General features: G+C 48.0%; 1 protein-coding gene across 3 annotated transcripts in view; it reads right to left on the bottom strand.

Moving 5' to 3' along the window:
- MXD4 (MAX dimerization protein 4) overlaps nucleotides 1-18,505 on the bottom strand; it is a 317,759-nt gene that overhangs the window by 60,842 nt on the left and 238,412 nt on the right. For all 3 annotated transcript variants that reach the window (XM_078678602.1, XM_078678600.1, XM_078678598.1), the window contains one exon: nucleotides 437-596. In XM_078678602.1, the coding sequence (XP_078534728.1) occupies nucleotides 437-596 (160 nt within the window). The remainder of the gene's footprint in view (nucleotides 1-436; nucleotides 597-18,505) is intronic.

Here is an 18,505-nt window from a genome sequence, read left to right as displayed (position 1 = left end):
AAATGCCTAATGAACAAGAGCCACATAGTTTAATATCAGGAGTACGTGGCATAAGAGAAAAGAAGGAGGAGCAAAGCTGCCAGACAACATGATCTTCTACCCAAAATGCAAAACAAATGAATGGCAATTTGGAAGAAAAGAAATACAGTTTCCCTAAGCCACGGACTAACAAACTGCATGCCTGGTCCCGAAGAGAGGACAGAAGGGACTAAGGAGGAACCCAAGCGTGCAGGTTCAGGGGTAAGGGAGTGGTACGAATGGGCTGCACCAACTTGGACTTTTCATTGGTGCTAATTATAAAGTCATCAACATGTATAACAGAGGAGGTTCTCAAAGTGTAAAAGAAGAAGTGGTGTTTTTGCACAAGTAGTACGTAAAATTGCCTAAGACAATAATTATTTTGGAATCATGTGTAGGCTTTTAAGATGAAAGTTACCTTGCTCGGAATCAGTAGATATTGTTGATCCCATGCTATCAGTGCGTAGACGCTCTATACCATGTACAGATAGCTGTTCCAGTCGGCGCTTGAGGTATCGGTGTTCCCGCTGAAGTTGTTCTTTAACATTTAAAGCTTTTCGATCCTGTTCTTCCAATTTCTAAGTGCAAGAAGAGAGATCCAATACATGAAATAGATATGATTGGTTTGTTTTGTTGATTGTAGTTTCTCCAATTATGAATTGTTCCCATAGAATTATCAAGTTAAATCAAATCACCCCCAACATTCCAGAAAGCTCTGAATTTGAGGAGGCATGAGCGCCCTTCATACGTATCAATGGCACAATTTTACTCACAAAAAAGGAAAATATCAATCAGAGTTTGCAGCAGATGTAACTGGAACAGTGCATTTGTGACAAATTTAGAAAATCATATCGCTGTCAATGAATCCACCTACTGCAGAGAAATAAGTAGTTTTAACACCATAGATTTGGATCCAAGGAAGGTGACATTAGTTTTTATTATTCTAAGATCAAGAAATGATCAGAAGTCAATATAGCCAATACCCAACATTGACTCCAAAGAATAATTTTGAATGTTCGTTGTTACAATGGTGGCTAAATTAGTGGTGGCTAACCTATGCAGGATGAGTCCACCAGCCAGGAAGGAATATGCTACTTACCAGTATGCATCTGTTCTTGGCATGCAGGGCTGCTGACATTTATATCTATGCATAGATCGCCGCCTAGTGTTGGGTCCGGATGATTGCACATTGTTGTCCTGGAAGTGTCTTCGAAGTATCACGAGATAGGTGGCTCCTCCCTGGACTACAGTGCGCATGGGCATCCCCTCCATGCTCAGATTGTTTTTCGCCATTGTGGCAGAGATGGAGTGTGATCGAGTAAGTGATGACCATGCATGAGAATAATTATGTGAATTCTGAATGCTACAGCTGCGACAGGCACCGGGGAGGAGGGCGGGGGATATAAATGTCAGCAGCCCTACATGCCAAGAACAGATGCATACTGGTAAGTAGCATATTCCGTTCGAGGCATGTGGGCTGCTGAATTTATATCTATGCATAGAATAAATAGTAGTACTCTCCTTAGCGGCGGTTGCCCGTGCTAGCTGCAGCAGTCTGAAAAAGAGTTTTGAGAACAGCCTGACCTACAGCAGCTTGCTGTTTGGAGTGGACATCCACGCAGTAGTGCTTGGTGAATGTGTGTATGTTGGTCCATGTGGCTGCTCTACATATGTCCTCTAGGGGGATGTTACCTAGGATTCCATGGTTGCCCCCAACTTGCGTGTGGAATGCGCTCTTGGGGGTATTGTTAACGTGCGTTTAGCCTTTTGATAACAGATCTGGATGCATTTAACAATCCATCTGGCTATACCTGATTTAGAAATTGGGTTGCCCTTGTGCTGTGGAGAGAAGGCAACAAACAGTTGTTTTGTTTTTCTGAAATCTTTAGTCCTGTCTATGTAGTACAGGAGAGCCCTTTTAACATCTAGTGTGTGTAGTGCTCTGTCTGCCACTGAATCAGGATTTGGGAAGAACACAGGTAGTTCAATAGTTTGGTTAATGTGGAACTGTGACACTACCTTGGGCATAAATTTAGGGTTGGTGCGCAGCACAACCCTATTAGCATGTATCTGAATGAAAGGCTCTTGAATAGTGAGGGCTTGCAGCTCGCTAACTCGTCTTAGCGACGTAATAGCCACCAGAAAAGCCACTTTCCATGTGAGAAATTGTATCTCACAAGAGTGAAGTGGCTCAAATGGCGGGCCCATGAGCCTGGTGAGGACAATGTTGAGGTTCCAGACAGGCGAAGGCGGGTGTCTTGGAGGAATGACCCTTTTCAGTCCCTCCATAAAAGCTTCAATGGCTGGCACTCTGAAAAGGGATAGGTGCTGTCTATTTTGAAGATAAGCTGTCATTGCTGCTAAATGTATCCTGATGGAACTATACGCTAGATTACACTTGTATAGGTGCAGCAAGTAACTTATGAGATTTTGCGTGGAAGCATCCAGCGGATTTATGTTATTATTGGAGCAATAGATAACAAAGCGCTTCCATTTGGCCGCGTAGCAGGCCCTTGTGGTAGGACGCCTAGCCTCCTTTATGATGTCCATGCAGTCAGGGGGCAGGTTTAAGTAGCCAAACTCTATGACTTCAGGAGCCATATTGCCAGGCTTAACTGTTGCGGATCGGGGTGCTGAATGTCTCCATGGTTCTGAGTGAGGAGACTGGGCGTGAGCCGAAGGCGCTCGTGGGGAACCACGGAAAGTTCTAGGAACGTGGTGTACCACGCTTGCCTTGCCCACGTTGGAGCAACCAGGATGAGCGTCATGGAGTGTTGCCTCAGTTTGCGTGCCACTAGCGGAATGAGTGGAGCTGGAGGAAAGGCGTACGCAAATCTGTTCGACCAGTTCATCCATATCGCATTGCCCTGAGACTGCGGGTGTGGGAACCTGGCGGCGAAGGTGCGGCATTTTGCGTTTTCGTGTGTGGCGAATAGGTCTATCTCTGGATGACCCCACCGACGGAAGTATGGTTGGAGCACTGAGGGATGTATCTCCCACTCGTGCATCTGATGGCTGTGTCTGCTGAGCAAGTCCGCCATCTGGTTGTCCTTCCCTCGGAGGTGTTCCGCCATGAGGAACATGTTCCTTTGAATGGCCCACTTCCACATGCATTGTGCTAGGTGTGACAATTGTGGAGAGTGTGTCCCCCCTTGCTTTTGGATGTAATACATTGCAGTCATGTTGTCCGTCCGGATCAACACGACTTTGTTGCAGAGATGCAACTTGAATGCCTTCAGTGCCATGAAGATTGCCATCAGTTCTAGTAAGTTGATATGCATCTTCTGCTGTTGCGGTGTCCATAGTCCCTGCACTGTGTAATGGAGGACATGCGCTCCCCAGCCCTGGAGAGATGCGTCCGTTGCCAGTACTATTTGTGGTACAGGCTCTTGGAACGGTCGTCCCCTGCAAAGGTTTTGTGTGTTCCACCAATGCAGAGAGTTGTATGCCCGACCGGTCACCAGCACTAGGTCTTTTAGCTGTCCTTGAGCCTGGTTCCACTGGCGTGCTAAGCACTCCTGAAGCGGACGCATGTGTAGCCTCGCGTGAGGGACTATAAAGATGCAGGAGGCCATCATGCCTATCAGCTGCATGAACACCTGCGCCGGGAGTGAGTGTTGTGGCCTGAATCTCTGAATCAGCAGTTGCATGCTGTTGACTCTCGCTGAGTTCGGGTGCGCCGTGGCAGCGAGCGTGTTTATTTCCGGGCCTAGGTACTGCTGTACATGTGCGGGTTGAAGATGGGACTTTTGGTAATTGAGCGAAAATCCCAGACTGTGTAGGAGGTGGATTGTGCGGGACATGTGGTTGGCACACTGCTGGGCTGACTTTGCTTGTACTAGCCAGTTGTCCAGATACGAATAGACATGGATATGTTGTCTCCGAAGGTGCGCGGCCACTGTCGCTAAACACTTTGTAAACACTCTGGGGGCTGTAGTGACCCCGAAAGGCAGGACCTTGAACTGGTAATGCTGGTTGTTGATGGTGAACCTGAGGTATTTCCTGTGACTGGGGTGAATGGGAATGTGGAAATAGGCATCCTTTAAATCTAGGGTTGCGAAGAAATCTCCTTGACTGAGCAACGGCAGAACTTGCTGTATAGTGAGCGTGTGAAAGTGTTCTGATAGGATATATTGGTTTAGGGGCCTGAGGTCTAGAATGGGCCTGAGGGATCCGTCCTTTTTTGGGATTAAGAAGTACAGAGAGTACACCCCTGTTCCCTGTTGTTTTACAGGCACGAGCTCTATGGCCCCTTTTTGCAGCATGGATATGACTTCTTGCTGCAATAAGTGCATGTGCTTTGCGGACATAGGACGGTGCCTTGGAGGTATGTTGGGTGGAGTGGAGGTTAGTTCTAGACAATAACCGTGTTGTATACGTTGTCTCACCCACCTGTCCGTGGTTATGCTTTCCCAGACTGGCAGGAACTGCTGGAGTCTCCCCCCGACCGGTGTTATATGGGCGGGGGGCAGTGACAAGACGTCACTGCTTGTTAGTGGCGGAGGATCTGGCATTATTATTTCCACGTCCCCTGCCTTTGGTACTGTTTCCACGATATCCACCCCTATTGTTCTTGTTATAGGTGGTTTGCGTGCCTCCCTTGCTGTACTGGGCTTGTTGCGACGCTTGTCCTCTTGAGGCTCCCCTGTTACCGGAGCGACGAAAGGAACGCCCCTGAACTGCTGAGACTGCAGAGCCCCCATGGATTTCGCAGTTTCAGTGTCCTTTTTAATCTTCTACAGAGTGGTGTCTACTTCTGGACCAAACAGGAAGTTGGGGTTTACTGGCTGATTGAGCAGGGTAGTCTGGATTTCTGACTTAAATCCGGAGATGCGGAGCCAGGCATGCCTCCTTAGCATAACGCTAGTGTTTATGGCCCTAGCTGCTGTGTCGGCTGCATCTAACGCGCACTTAATGGACACGTTGGAAATTAACTTTCCCTCCTGTATAAGCATTTCTGCTCCCTCCTTATAAGTATCTGGTAGGTGTTGCAGTAGCTGCTCTAAAGTGTCGTAGTGTGCCCTGTCATATCTTGCTAACAGGGCTTGGGTATTGGAGATTCTCCAAATATTAGCAGCCTGGACAGCCACACGTTTTTCAGAGGCCTCCAAGATCTTGGATTCCTTGTCCGGAGGAGGAGCATCACCCGTTGTTTGCAAGTTGGCTCTCTTGCGAGCATTAGCCACCACCAAGGAGTCCAGTGGGAGTTGGCCCTTGATGTAGGTAGGGTCCACTGGCGCAGGCCGGTACTTCTGTTCAATTCTCAGGTTTATCACCCTTGCTTTAGTGGGCTCTTTAAAAATGTCACTTGCATGTTTGAGCACACCTTTGAGCATAGGTAGAGTTTTTATAGATTTTTCAGATGTGGAGAATGTATCAAAAAGGAAGTCTTCCTCCACGGGGTCAGCGTGCATATCCACGTCATGGTTATGTGCCGCTCTTTCAATGAGCGCGTTGAACGCAGCAGTGTCTTCAGTAGGCGAAGTTTTGACCGCATATGACTGAATGTCAGGGGTGGTGTGTGGTTCATCAGGGTCAACAGTGTCAGCCCATGGCTGGGACTCATCTTGATCTGTGTCCATGGGGTAGTTAAACTGCTCATCATTGTCCTCTTCCCCCACGTCCTCAGTGACTGTTGTGGGTGAGTAGGAATAGCCTTGCCCATATGGGTTCAAAAAGAACTGGAGAGGTGGTGGAGTCTCTCTTTTTCTTTAGTGGTATTTTGTAAGGCTCCATAGGTGTTTCAGGTCTGATTTTCCGTTTGTAAACGGTGAGCCTGCCTGATTCGGAGTCGATGTATAACTTCGACTGCTCATCGTAGCTTGGTGGCTGGAACTGCACGTCTTCGGTCTGAGGCTGGGCGGGTGCAGCTACTGATGTTGCCTTGGACGAGTCTGTAGCCTTTTGGGGTTGCACAGCCTTAGGTCTAGCCGTTGGGGGCAGGCCGTATTTGATAGGCGCCAAAGGCATCGGTGACGGACCGACCTGCTTCGAAGGCTTCGACTTCGATCCAATCGACTCCGACTGTTCCGCGTGCTTGTGCGTTTTCGTCGCCTCGACGCGTTGCTGCGGGGCAGGGACGCTTGTGATGGTGGAGGAGGATTGTTCCTTCGAGCCGATGGTGTTTTTCGGCTCGAAGGCCTTGACCAGTTGCGGCTTCTGGATCATCGGATCGACGGCCTTTTGGGCCTTAAGTCCTTTGGAAGAGGCGCCATCTTTGGAGCCGTGCCTCGACGTGGACGTCGACGTGAGCGTGACGTGTTTAACAGCAGACACAGGCTTTGTCGCTCCGATCTTCGGCTCGACGCCCCCTGTCGACTCCGAGGGGTCGAGCACTTGTTTTGACTTGGACGGCTCTGAAGTCTTCGAGCCGACGGTTGTAGTCAACACTTTTGGTTTCGATTTTGGGTCTTTTGCTTTCGGTTTTGATTTTTCCACTGAGAGTGGTCGATCTACCGATGGCTCTTTGGAAATGTTCTTAGTCGGGCCTGGAAGCGGGACTAGAGAACGTTGTCGAAGATCTTGGCTAAGGCATTCCGGCAATGCCTCGACCTGAGCCGTGGAAGTGTCTGTATGAGGCCCCGCTACTGCGGTTGGGCCTAGCTCCTCGCTTGAGTCGTCGTCGACGGCTCCGAGAGGTTGTGCGTCGTCTCCTACCTCGATGATGTCTTCATCATGGACGTAGAGTTGTTCCTCGTCCTCGTTGTAGGTGGAGTCTGGCTCTGACGCGGGGTCCGAGTGTTCCGGTTCGTCGTCTTGTACATTTTCGTCGTCGTCACCAACGAAGATGTTTTCTGGGTCTGGTGCCGATTCACGCGCCAACTGTCGTGCCGCGCGTCGAAGACAGAGAGTTTTCTTCGACCTGAACTTCGAACAGGCCATGCAACTGGCCTCGTCGTGATCCGGTGAGAGACATTTGTTGCACACCGGGTCCACGTCGATGTGGGGATATTTAGAGTTGCAGACGGGGCAGCGCTTGAAGGGGCTCCGTTCCATCGTCGATCGTCGACGGGCTTTTGGCGTCGAAGACTAAAAGTCTTCCGAAGTCGAGTTCAAAGAACAGGAAAGCTGAAAGGCACCGAACGAAAGACAATACCGACGCCCCCTAAGGCCTTTTGGCCCCGAAAAAGAGTAACTAGTAAAATTTTCGAACGTGAGTCAAGAGTACATCCGAACCCAATGGCGGAAAAAAACAATCTGAGCATGGAGGGGATGCCCATGCGCACTGTAGTCCAGGGAGGAGCCACCTATCTCGTGATACTTCGAAGACTCTTCCAGGACAACAATGTGCAATCATCCGGACCCAACACTAGGCGGCGATCTATGCATAGATATAAATTCAGCAGCCCACATACCTCGAACATATCTTTGGCTTAAGAGGGTATGGTTCAGATTGCCATTGGCAAAAATAACCTATGAACTCTGAAACACACCACATCTGCTTACAGATAAATGAAGTCCATTCACATGGTATATCTAAGGACTTCAGAGACCTAACATGCCTTGTCAGGATCTGAGGTTCAATACAGTCAAAGATGTTGTGTTAAATGTGTTATCCGCTGAGGGGGTGGAGGTAGGTGCAGGGTTTGATAATTGCTAACAGGGTTTGGGTGGTAAAGTCACTTATCCTTTATCTCTATCAATAGCACTGTAGCCCTACCCCCAAAACACAGCCTTCCAGGCATCCCATCCCATCACAACCCATCCCATCACAATCCGGACTGTCCCATTGTCCTTAGTCTCAAAATATGATTTAATCTCCTCACATAATTCAGGTACAGCAGATGACATATATTACTGAAACTACGGGAGAATAGGTACTTCTGATGTGCGAGTAGTATAGGGTGTACTGTTCTCCAAAGCCCTATCCCTCCAGTCTCTACTTCGCTTTCCTGGATATGACTCCTGCCCTCTGTGTTTTCCCTTCCAGGATCTTTATTTCTCCACAATAACCACATTGGTGTCACCCCCTCCAACCCAATGACTGTCAACGTGCTCTCTGCTATTCTTTCTAGTTGGTTGAAAATGCGGATCATAAACTCTGACCGATCCTGGTTTGGTATATATAGATCGAAGCCAAGGTGACAGGCATTTACCCCCACATGCCTTCTATAATGATTTACTGACCATGAATGTCTTTATCCACATCGTCATACTGGAAAAGTATCTTTATCCAGTATTAGGGTATCTTTCATAGATTCACATGCCTGAATCATTCCCCGTCGTCGGGATGGGAGTCCCCGGTACATAAATAAAGTAATGTCCCATTAGACATACAGAGTAATAGGCCAAATGCCTCACATTAGTAACATATCCAAGTCCTTTTGTAATAAGGACCACACACTAGAGAGCAACCAATCAGCTGCTACCACCCGCTGGAACCTTCCTGGAAGGAGCTCTAGTCCCTCAGATTTTCTACCGCACGTCGTGCTAAGGGAGTCTCCACTGAGCTCTGCTCAGGTTCTTTCAGTATCTTTGGATTTGAGGTATTTTCTTCAACTTTTTCAATATCTGAGTGAAGTCTACACTGTCTTAATGTCGGATACCCCTAAAAAAGGCCTTTTTAGGCCCTGTGAGACTTGCAAAAAGAAGAGACTGCACGTCGATAACCACACAAGGACACAAGGACTGCCTATACTGTCTTTATCCAGATCATTCTCCTAAAGACTGCAAGGCATGTCGGACTTTTTCTACGAAAACTTTAAAAGACGGTGAGGGAAGGCTTTTGACTTGGCTGCAGACACTTGAGGACAAAGAGGACCCCCTGTCCTCTGAGGGGAGTGAAACATCATCAAAATATTCTTCAAAAACTCCTCAGAAAAGGCCAGAGAAGCTTCTCCAGGACCTTCTATGCAGCAACCTCAAAAGAAGACGCAAAAACAGTATTCAGAGGTTCCAAAACTTAAGGATGTGCCTGCAAAAGACTCTTCTTCCCTTCCAGAGTCAAAGAAACCAGCTCCAGACCCTCTGACTCCACCATCAAGGGTGAAGCACCTTTTTTAAAAAGCCTACCTCAGCCCCGTCGACGACCACCTGGTCGACGATGGCACGGACGACGACAAAATCTCCACAGATTGCCGTTGGAGTGAATTCGTCGACGACGACGAGTTCAACACTGTCAGTCTCGTCGGCGTTTCTTTCGTCGTCGTTGACGACATCTTCGTCGACGGCACGTACCCCTTTGTCGTCGACGATCAAGATCAAGAAGTCGACGAAGACGACAGCGTCGCTGACGAGTACATCGTCGTCAACGGATACTGCCAACGACCATCCCGTCAAAGCCCGCCTCGACGACAAGTCCCTCATTGACGGCAGCGTCTATTACAATCATCGATGATTCCTCGTCAACGACGTCTATACTGACGACGGCCTCGCCGACGACACCTACGACAGGACTAAAAATTTCATATTTCCATCATAAAATTACGAAACGAAGGCTCTCGCCTTATCTTACACCACCCAGTAGGGTTCAACCTTTACCACCCTCGCACCTTTTGGATTAGGAGGATTCGGATGAAGATAGCATGTTTAGGGCTGCAAGAAGTCCCTCTGAACTTCCTGTTAAGTATCAGGAAAATTCTGATTATGACGATCAGGATATGGAAGAGCAGGAGTATTATCATGAGGACACTCATCAGCAACAACAACAGATGGTTTGTCTGCCTTCAGCCTTGGTCTCGGATCTGCAATTTATGATCTCTGACTACAGAAAGAGGTTCCCTACCTCTGCGCCGTCTCCTGCTCCAGTGTCGTCACTGCCACAGAGAGTGCATGTACCACCTCCACCACCTGTTCCCATTGAGGTGCCGGTGCCACCATTTCCATCTACAGACGATGATGATGATGGACAGAAAGAGGGTGAGCTTCAGGATACACAGTCACACCATGCTGAATGGGACGATTACGTTATCCCTCTTCCTGCATCGCCTTTGCCTCCTCAGGCGGACTCACCTCCTGAGGATTTAGGAGGTTTTCATAATCTCCTGGAGAGAGACGCCCAACGATTCAAACTACCTATGCCCTCTCACCAGCAGGACTGTTTCCGTTAAGATTTCAAGGAACCTTATAAAACGTCTGTTCGGTAGATGCCCATCATTGACTATATTTGGGATCAGGGCATCAAGATCATGCAAAATACCTCTACAGTCCCTCCAGTTCTGCCAAGGTTGGACAAGAAATATAGGGCTCCAGATGACGCTCCAGACTGTCTCATTGGGCATCCAAAGCCTGATTCTGTGATCACTCAGGCAATGTCCTACAGAGAGAAGAAGTGGTATGTAGAACCACACTAGACACTGTAGATAGTTTTCATTTAGTCACTAGGGTCCCGATGTAGGTAATCCCAGATTACCGATTCTTAAATACTGAATCATACCGATTCGGTATTTAAGAACTGGCAATCGGGATGTAGGTATATTTACCGAATTAATTACAGAATCGGTATGATTCGGTAATTAATGAATCGGTATTTACCGATTCTGTAATTGCCATTGATTCCTATGGGCCTTGAGGCCCATAGGAATCAATGTCAATTACCGAAGTATTTGGGGGAAACGTTGAAGGGTGGCAGGGTGTCACTTTGACACCCTGTTGCACCCCTCAATTGTGCATGGGTGCACATGTTGCTGACATACATGTCCATAGGGCATGTATGTCTGCAACATGGCACATTTTTTAAAGCAAAAAAAATGCTTTTTGAAGGGTTTTCATTATTTACCACCAAATTCTAGTTGGTGGTAAATAACAAATTCTTAAACCCTTGTAGCACTGAAAACAGTGCTACCTACATCTAAAATTACAGATTCGGTAATTTTACCAATTCGATATTTTACCAAATCGGTAAAATTACAGAATCGGTAAAATTACCGATTCTGTAATTTTACATGCCTCTACATCTCAATATCCACATACCGGTCGGAAACGGCCGAAAATGTGTATTTTCGGCCGTTTCCGACCGGTATTTGCCTACCTACATCGGGCCCTAGGTCCTGAGGAATTGCCAACTGATCTATTAGAGACATTTTATAGGCGAGAAACATGTTGACCACTAAGGGGTAGAGCGTACTTTTGTCAGATTAAAACAAAATAGTTGCCCTCCTTCTTCTTTTTACTTTTTAGGTCGAGCAGACAGAGTCTGCGCAGAGACCTATTGCTGGCCGTATTTGGGAATGTAGACACGAGAGGGGCACGAGCGCAGATTTCACCTCGTAGGCGCGCACGGCGCCGTGCCCCTCTCGTGCCTCATATTCCCATGCGCAAACACACTCACACAGCCACACTCACGCATGCGCACATACACAGCCACACGCATACACAGGCACACACACACTGCATACACACCCCCCCTTAAACAGACCCCCGCGCACACAGACAGACACACGCACAGACACACTCGAACACACAGACACACGCGCGTACACCCCCCCCTCACGGGCTCTCGCGCACACATACACACGCACACAGACACACACACATATCCCCCTCCACTCACCGTGCGCTTTTGTCACGTCGCCTCGCTGTGCTCTACAGGCTCCGCACTCCTCTGGTGTTTTCTTCGGTGCATCACCATACGCGGGTCTTCCCTCACGCTTGTTTCTTCTTCTGATCTACTACGGCGCTGACGTCAGTACGCCCAGGGCGCGGGCACGGCCTAGTTTGATTTGCGGACAGTCGCAGAATCGAAAGCACAGACTTTCAGTGAGTGTTTCTTTAAATTTATTTATTGAAATCGATTGTTATGACTAGTTGGCTTTTGAATCCCGTTTGGAAAATGTATTTTCGAATTTTGAAAGTACAGCGCTGAGGCTGCCATCTGCTCTGCCGTCAAGCTTTATCATGCCCTCAGGTAAACAGTTGGTAGACAACTTAGAAGCCATTAAGGGACAGTCTGCTTACGACAACAAGAAAGCAGACATTTAAAAGGCAAAACACAAGTGTACCTTTTTTTCGCAGTGAAAATGTGTGCGGGCTGATCAGCAGGGTGTTGATATAGTTATTTAAGAGCCTGTCACAGAGGCCGTGAAACGTGGTGGTGGGATCAGCTTCGAGGGCAAGGATCGGATGTGCACAGATTCCACCATCACCCTTTACCTTCCTGCTGTGCAATTACACTGCGGCTCGGTACTTCGGCGGAAGGCTGCTGTAATGTCACGTGCTGGTACTACAAACATGTCTGATCACAGCAGCTGACCTTGTGGACGCATCGCATTCTAAACAGGCTTCCCACCTCCTTCTCTGGAAACGGACACAGCCCCACTTCGCAGAGTTCACCCTTCTTTCTATACCCAGACACTCCCTTTGTCCACATGCCCCCATCACCAATGGCCAGTATGTCTTCACACAGGGTTTACCTGCTGTGCCCTGAACTCGTTCTCTGTGGCCTTCCCTCAGTGACCTCTGGTAAGTGCCGATTCGAGATGGTCCCTACGCAGTGCGGGAGGGAGGGGCACACATCCTTTGCAGAGGAAGCGGAGCTGGTGTTCCTTCAATGAACCTCTGGGGGTGGGGGTGGAGGTCTGCTAAAGTGTTCAGGGCCAGATTTTCTCATCATCTGGTCTATGCTTCAACTAAGACAGAGCTAGCACTTCTCAGATTGTATTCTACTCTTTTAACTGGACAGTGTCAGCACTTTGCATATAGTCCACACTTTTAACTTGACAGTTACAGCACTTTGCATATATTCGACTTTTGATGGGACAGTACCAGCACTATGCATAAAAGTCCGCACTTTTAGTGGGACAGTGCCAGCACTTCTCAGATTATATTCTACACTTTTAGTAAGATAGTATCAGCACTTCTCAGCATGATTACGTGTCCTGCTCCTGCCTCCGGCTCCTTTGCAACTAGAGCACATTTGTACACTTTCCTTGCTCCCCATATCTCTCCCACCCCATCTGTCTCCTACCTCTCTCCTCCTGCCCTCCCTCCGAGTACAGTGCTATCTCTTTTTATTTTTTCCCGACTATTCAGCTTATACTGCTTATGCTCCCATGATGAACATTGACAGTCAAGTGATATCGCCACCACACAACGCGCCCCCGCTCCTCACCTTCTGCCTTTCGCCTCCAGCAGGCTGATCGCCGAGTCGAACATTGATAGCTCCAAAACAAGAAACGGAGTTAGGGCGGGGGTAAAGGGCAGCCATCAGTGTCTTTTGAGATTCCGCAAGTTTTTTCTACGGCAAGGCTTTTTCCCACAGACCACCCCTGTACAAGACACCAGCCGGCAATATCCAAGAGTATCAGCGGTATCTTTCAGGTATCCGAAGGTATCTGCTCAGCTGAGAACCGTAAAAAAAAGGGCCAAAGGTCAGCTGGCTACAGTCTTTTCCTGCAGTTCCTTTCGCGATCCTTTCCAATGGATTGTTTTTTTTCCCCTTTTTCCTCCCACGAGTTATTTCATAACGATCAGACCGACAGGTTTCTTTCTCCCATTTCGCTCGATTACTTGGTTTCTCACGCAGGGCTTCAGGAGGGCAGAGAGAGCTCAGTCAGCAACTGACCACGCCGACGCCATCTTGCCTCTCAACCAGAGGTTTCAGGGCGCTTTGTTTCCCTTACTACAGCACCGCGGACCTTGGAGGTGCACGTGTGAGTAAGAAAGGTGTTGAGAGACAAGCAGTACCTGCCTGTCTCTTCACGAAGTGTCGCGTGAGCGCCTGGGAGAGGTCTGAAGACCCTCATAGCGCTACCTCAATCCCAGGCACCTCACCACCATGAAGTGGCCAGTCCACCCGCCACTTAAAGTGCTATAAACGTGCTAAAGCGGTGTCTCTGGCCTGGTGCAGGGTGACAAGCCCATGATTCATGGGTTGGGGCGGGGGTCTGTGCGAGCTGGCAGGACTGCGGGGAATGTGGCTAGGGAGACGCACTAATCTCCCGGACAGGGACGGAGACTCCCGTCTGACGACCCCCGCCCGGCCAGGGGCTCTGGCTTCCATTGCCAACTGCCACCCCTATCTCCAGCGGCCCGGCTCGCCCCCACCTCAGACCTTACCGTGGGGGGTGGTCCGCCCTCCCACAAAATGAGCCCTCGCCCCACTCGAGAGAACACTCACTCCGGATGCTGCACCACAGACAGGCGCTACACCTTGTGTATTCAGTCTCTGGCGCCTTCCTGGCTCGTAATATTTTGATTATGGGTGTTTGTGCTTCTGATTGTGTCTGCATGTATGTGTGCGTATGAGCGCGACTTTGTGATTGTGTTTCTGAGTCTGTGTTTTTGTGCAGGTTTGTGGGTATTTGTGTCTGGCTGTGTTTGCCGGAGTCATTTGCCATTGCGGGAATGTGTCTTTGTGTCTGTTGTGCGTCTGTCTCTATTTGTGTTCTGTGTATGCTTGTCTGTTTGTGCAACAAATCCACCGTAGATTCTGTGGTGTGCTGCTGTTCCACGTATGTTCGCTATGCTCCACCTACCCCTCCATCGCGTAGACACCATGCGGCCATGCCTCGAGGTGCGTCCGCTGCAAGAGTGAGTGTCATCTGAGAAGATATAGCGCCTCGTAAAGGACGCCCGACTCTGTGAACCGAAACCCACAAGATGACGGCGTGGGATTCCAAGACAGAGGTGTGTTGAGGTTGGTGATCGCAGTGGTAATACAGCGTCACACGCTGCATGTCACCCGCCCTGAGACAGAACAATAAGACTGAGGTGGGGAGGAGGCTGGGCCTTCTAAAGCACCCAGAAGCCGTGACAAACTGCGCAATGCGCATATACACCGTCTAATATGCGTAGACCTTTGTACTCTCTACCATTCCTATGTGACTCTTAGAGTATATCCATTCATAGCCCTTCCCCATGTATATAGAGATAACTCTAATCACCAGTCTCTTCTTTGTGTGACTTTACATCTTGTACATTTGCAATTTTTTCTGTTTGTATCTTTTATGTAATGCACGTAATCCTTTGACCTTATGTTTTTCAACTGGTTCTTATGTAAAGCGCTCTGACACCTTCGGGTAAAGTTCGCGCTATATAAAATCGCATCAAATAAATAAATAAAAATTAGTAAAGTGTTAATAGAGGTAGCAGTAACACAGCATCTCAACCTCCTTCGGGACCACGGAGGAAAGGAGGCTGCTGGCTGCACAGCCTATAGCACACCGAAGCCATGCCAAAGTGCATATGGGCGCTGCAGAAACATGTCTAGTTTAAAGGGTGCCAGGGAGTGTCCTTGCTTGTACTGGAACTGAAGCAAAGCCGCTGATGCCATTAGCTTCTGTGAAGATTACGGGCGTTTAAAGCTCCTTTTGCCCGTTCGCTTAATTAGCCTCCATTGTAAAACTTTGTCAGAGCTGAGAGCAGCTGTCTGATGCCAGTTTGTTCCAGGCCCAGCCTGAAGCTCAACAGCTCATCAGCACTTGGCATTTCCTCTCTGCTGTTCACACAGATGACTCGTGACTAACACTTTTGTTTATCCAGTTAGATAGGTTTACACCAGTTTGGTTGCTTTTTTGTTGAAAGTTTAGACCTGCACTTGTAAAGAGTGCCTGTGCTGCAGTCTCTCGTTTGTATTTACATGCTGCATGGGTGCAGCTGCTGGGTTCTTGTACTCCCCTCTGGAAGATGTACGTGAAAGCAGAATTCTTGTGGAATGTCATTGGTCCGTGCTGAACAGACGGAGGAAGACACCTATATGTTTTAACTCAATGCATATAGTCCTTTTTAGGTCTCGCTGAGCCAACCCCACACACACACACACACACACAACCACAACCGCACACACAACCATCTACCTATCTATGTATCTCCCTCACTCTATCCATCTATCGCCCTCACTCTATCCATCTATCGCCCTCACTCTATCCATCTATCGCCCTCACTCTATCTATCGCCCTCACTCTATCTATCGCCCTCACTCTATCTATCGCCCTCACTCTATCTATCTATCGCCCTCACTCTATCTATCACCCTCACTCTACGCACTCACTCTATCTATCTATCTATCTATCTGTCTATCTATCTATTGCCCTCACTCTATCTATCGCCCTCACTCTATCTGTCTATCTATCGCCCTCACTCCACAGCATCACTCCGCACCACCACAGAATCACTGAGGGGCACCACAACATCACTATGCGCTACCACAGGATCACTGAACGCCACAGTATCACTCATCGCCACCACATCACTCAGCGCCACCACAGCATCAATCTGTGCAACCATTCAACAACAACTAGTTCAAATATATCGTCTCAATGGTTCAAGCTTTATTACAAATGTCACAAAAAGATGTTAATATTTCACTTCTGTTGTTGGATTTTCGTCACAATAAAATACACTGAACATAATCTTCACAAAAGTTTAAACTATTGCCATTATAAATTACAATAACTTTAAAGTATTAATTATTAAAAAAACTAATAAAAGCCATAGTTATTTGTAATAAGAATACATCTAAGTCACGGAAATACAACACATATTGCATTATAAATGCTATAGGTGTCACATTTTCGAAAGTTATAACTATTGGCATTGTAAATGACAAAGCTATAAATTTCGCTATTTTCAAAACCAACACATAAATAAAAATGTGTCATTTACAATACCAATAGCTCAAACTTTCCTAATGCGAGACCTATTGCATTGCAAATGCTTGTTAATCATGTTGTGACCTCTCCAGAATAAATATAATTATAGAGAATTCCCTTACCTGTTTTAACCCACACACCACATCTACATCTTACCAGGCCCCTCACACCCACGTCACCTATACGACAAGGAACAAAAGATCTCTGATAAAGAGCCCCTTTATGGGTGCCCGTCAAGCATTGCAGCGCCGGCTCGACGAGGAGCAGACCCATATGATGAAGCATGACACCTAGCTTGCTGGATGTGCGAGGGTCCTCGTTCTGAAAGGAGGTATTCCCCACCTCCCCACTGAGTACTCACCAGGTGGCCAACTTGCCACCCAGGAACACTGTACCTCTTTTGTCTTTTAGTTCTACCCAGGGCAAGTACGGTGGAACTTTATCAAGCCCTCATTGTCCCCCTTGTTGTTAACTAATCACTCAGGCAGCGCAACGCAGATCTAAAAACCCTTCTGTCACACTTTAAGCTCCCCGGATAAGGAGGGCAGGCGCTTGGACAATATAGGGAAGCGGTTTCCTCTATGTCAGTGCTAACAGTACGAGCGTCTAACTCACTGGTGCTATTGGGACGCTACAACAGACAACTGTGGTCAGATATAGCACCATATTTGGACTCCTTGCCACAAGAATCTAAAGACGAAGCAAGAAAGGTGCTTCTGGAGGGCACGAAAGGTCGGCTTCTGAAATAATAGATTGCACTATGGACATCGCTTCAACTGGTTTCCGCCAACTAGCTGGTGCAGCAGTTCTGCGGCGCCAAGGATGGCTTAAGGCAACAACAGTTCGACCTGAAATACAAACCAAGATCCTTGATATGCCTTATGACGGACAAATCCTTTTCGGTACCCACATTGATGAGGCCCTTCAAGGCATTAAGAAAGACACAGATACGACCAGAGCCCTGGTCACCCTTCAATATAAAAACACCAATTTTCGTGGCTCAAGGGGCAAAGGACAACGCTCTAATAGAGGAGGCTACCAACAATATAGGTCTTCATGTTCCTCCTCTAACCAGTACAGGCCGCAGATACAGCAAAAACAGCAAGCGCAGACTTCATACAACAAGTCTTCTTTTCGAGGAAAAGCCGGACGGCAGAAGGATTCGGCGCGACGTCAATGACTTCTCTCTACCGCCAGTCTCTGTTTCTTTTCCACCTTCCAGAGTGGGAGGAAAAATTTCCCACTATCTTCACAACTGAAGTCAAATCACAACGGATCGTTGGGTTCTTCAACTGGTGCAGTTTGGACATTCCCTGGAATTTGTCCAAACCCCAACCAACACCCCCTCAACATATGAATCACAAACATCTGCAACTCTTGTTCATGGAAATATTATCTAAGGTTTGCTGTAGCGGGCAGGCATTACCAATTCCGAGTTATGCCTTTCAGGCTCAAGTTAGCCCCACGCATTTTCACAAAATGCCTTGCGCCAGTGACTGCATTTCTCAGGCAACAGCATCACCAAATCTTTCCATATCTCAATGACTGGCTCGTCAAGGCACCCTCTCTCGACAGCGCAATAAGATCTTCCAACGCCTGTTTACAGCTTTTCAAAAGATTGGGTCTTACCCTCAACCCGGACAAGTCAGTTTTACAGCCTTTTGAGAGGATAACATTTCTGGGAGCTGTCCTAGATACGGTCCTAAAGAAAGCTTATCCATCGCAGGAGCGGCAACAAAAACTCCTACGATTTGCAGAACGTGTGCGCATAAGAAAGTCTCTTTCAGTGCGTCTCTTCAAATCTCTCTTCGGAATGATGTCTTCCTGCATCCTCCTGGTTCCATACTGTCGTCTCCGCATGCGTCCTCTTCAAGAGGCTCTCTCTGCACAATGGATTCAAATCAGTGGGTCCTTCCACGACACCATACAGGTGACCCCTCAGATGGTCGCCGCTCTCG

This window comes from Lissotriton helveticus, chromosome 2_2 (assembly GCF_964261635.1).
Source record: "Lissotriton helveticus chromosome 2_2, aLisHel1.1, whole genome shotgun sequence".
NCBI lineage: Eukaryota > Metazoa > Chordata > Amphibia > Caudata > Salamandridae > Lissotriton > Lissotriton helveticus.
This window is presented reverse-complemented; position numbering and strand designations above follow the sequence as displayed.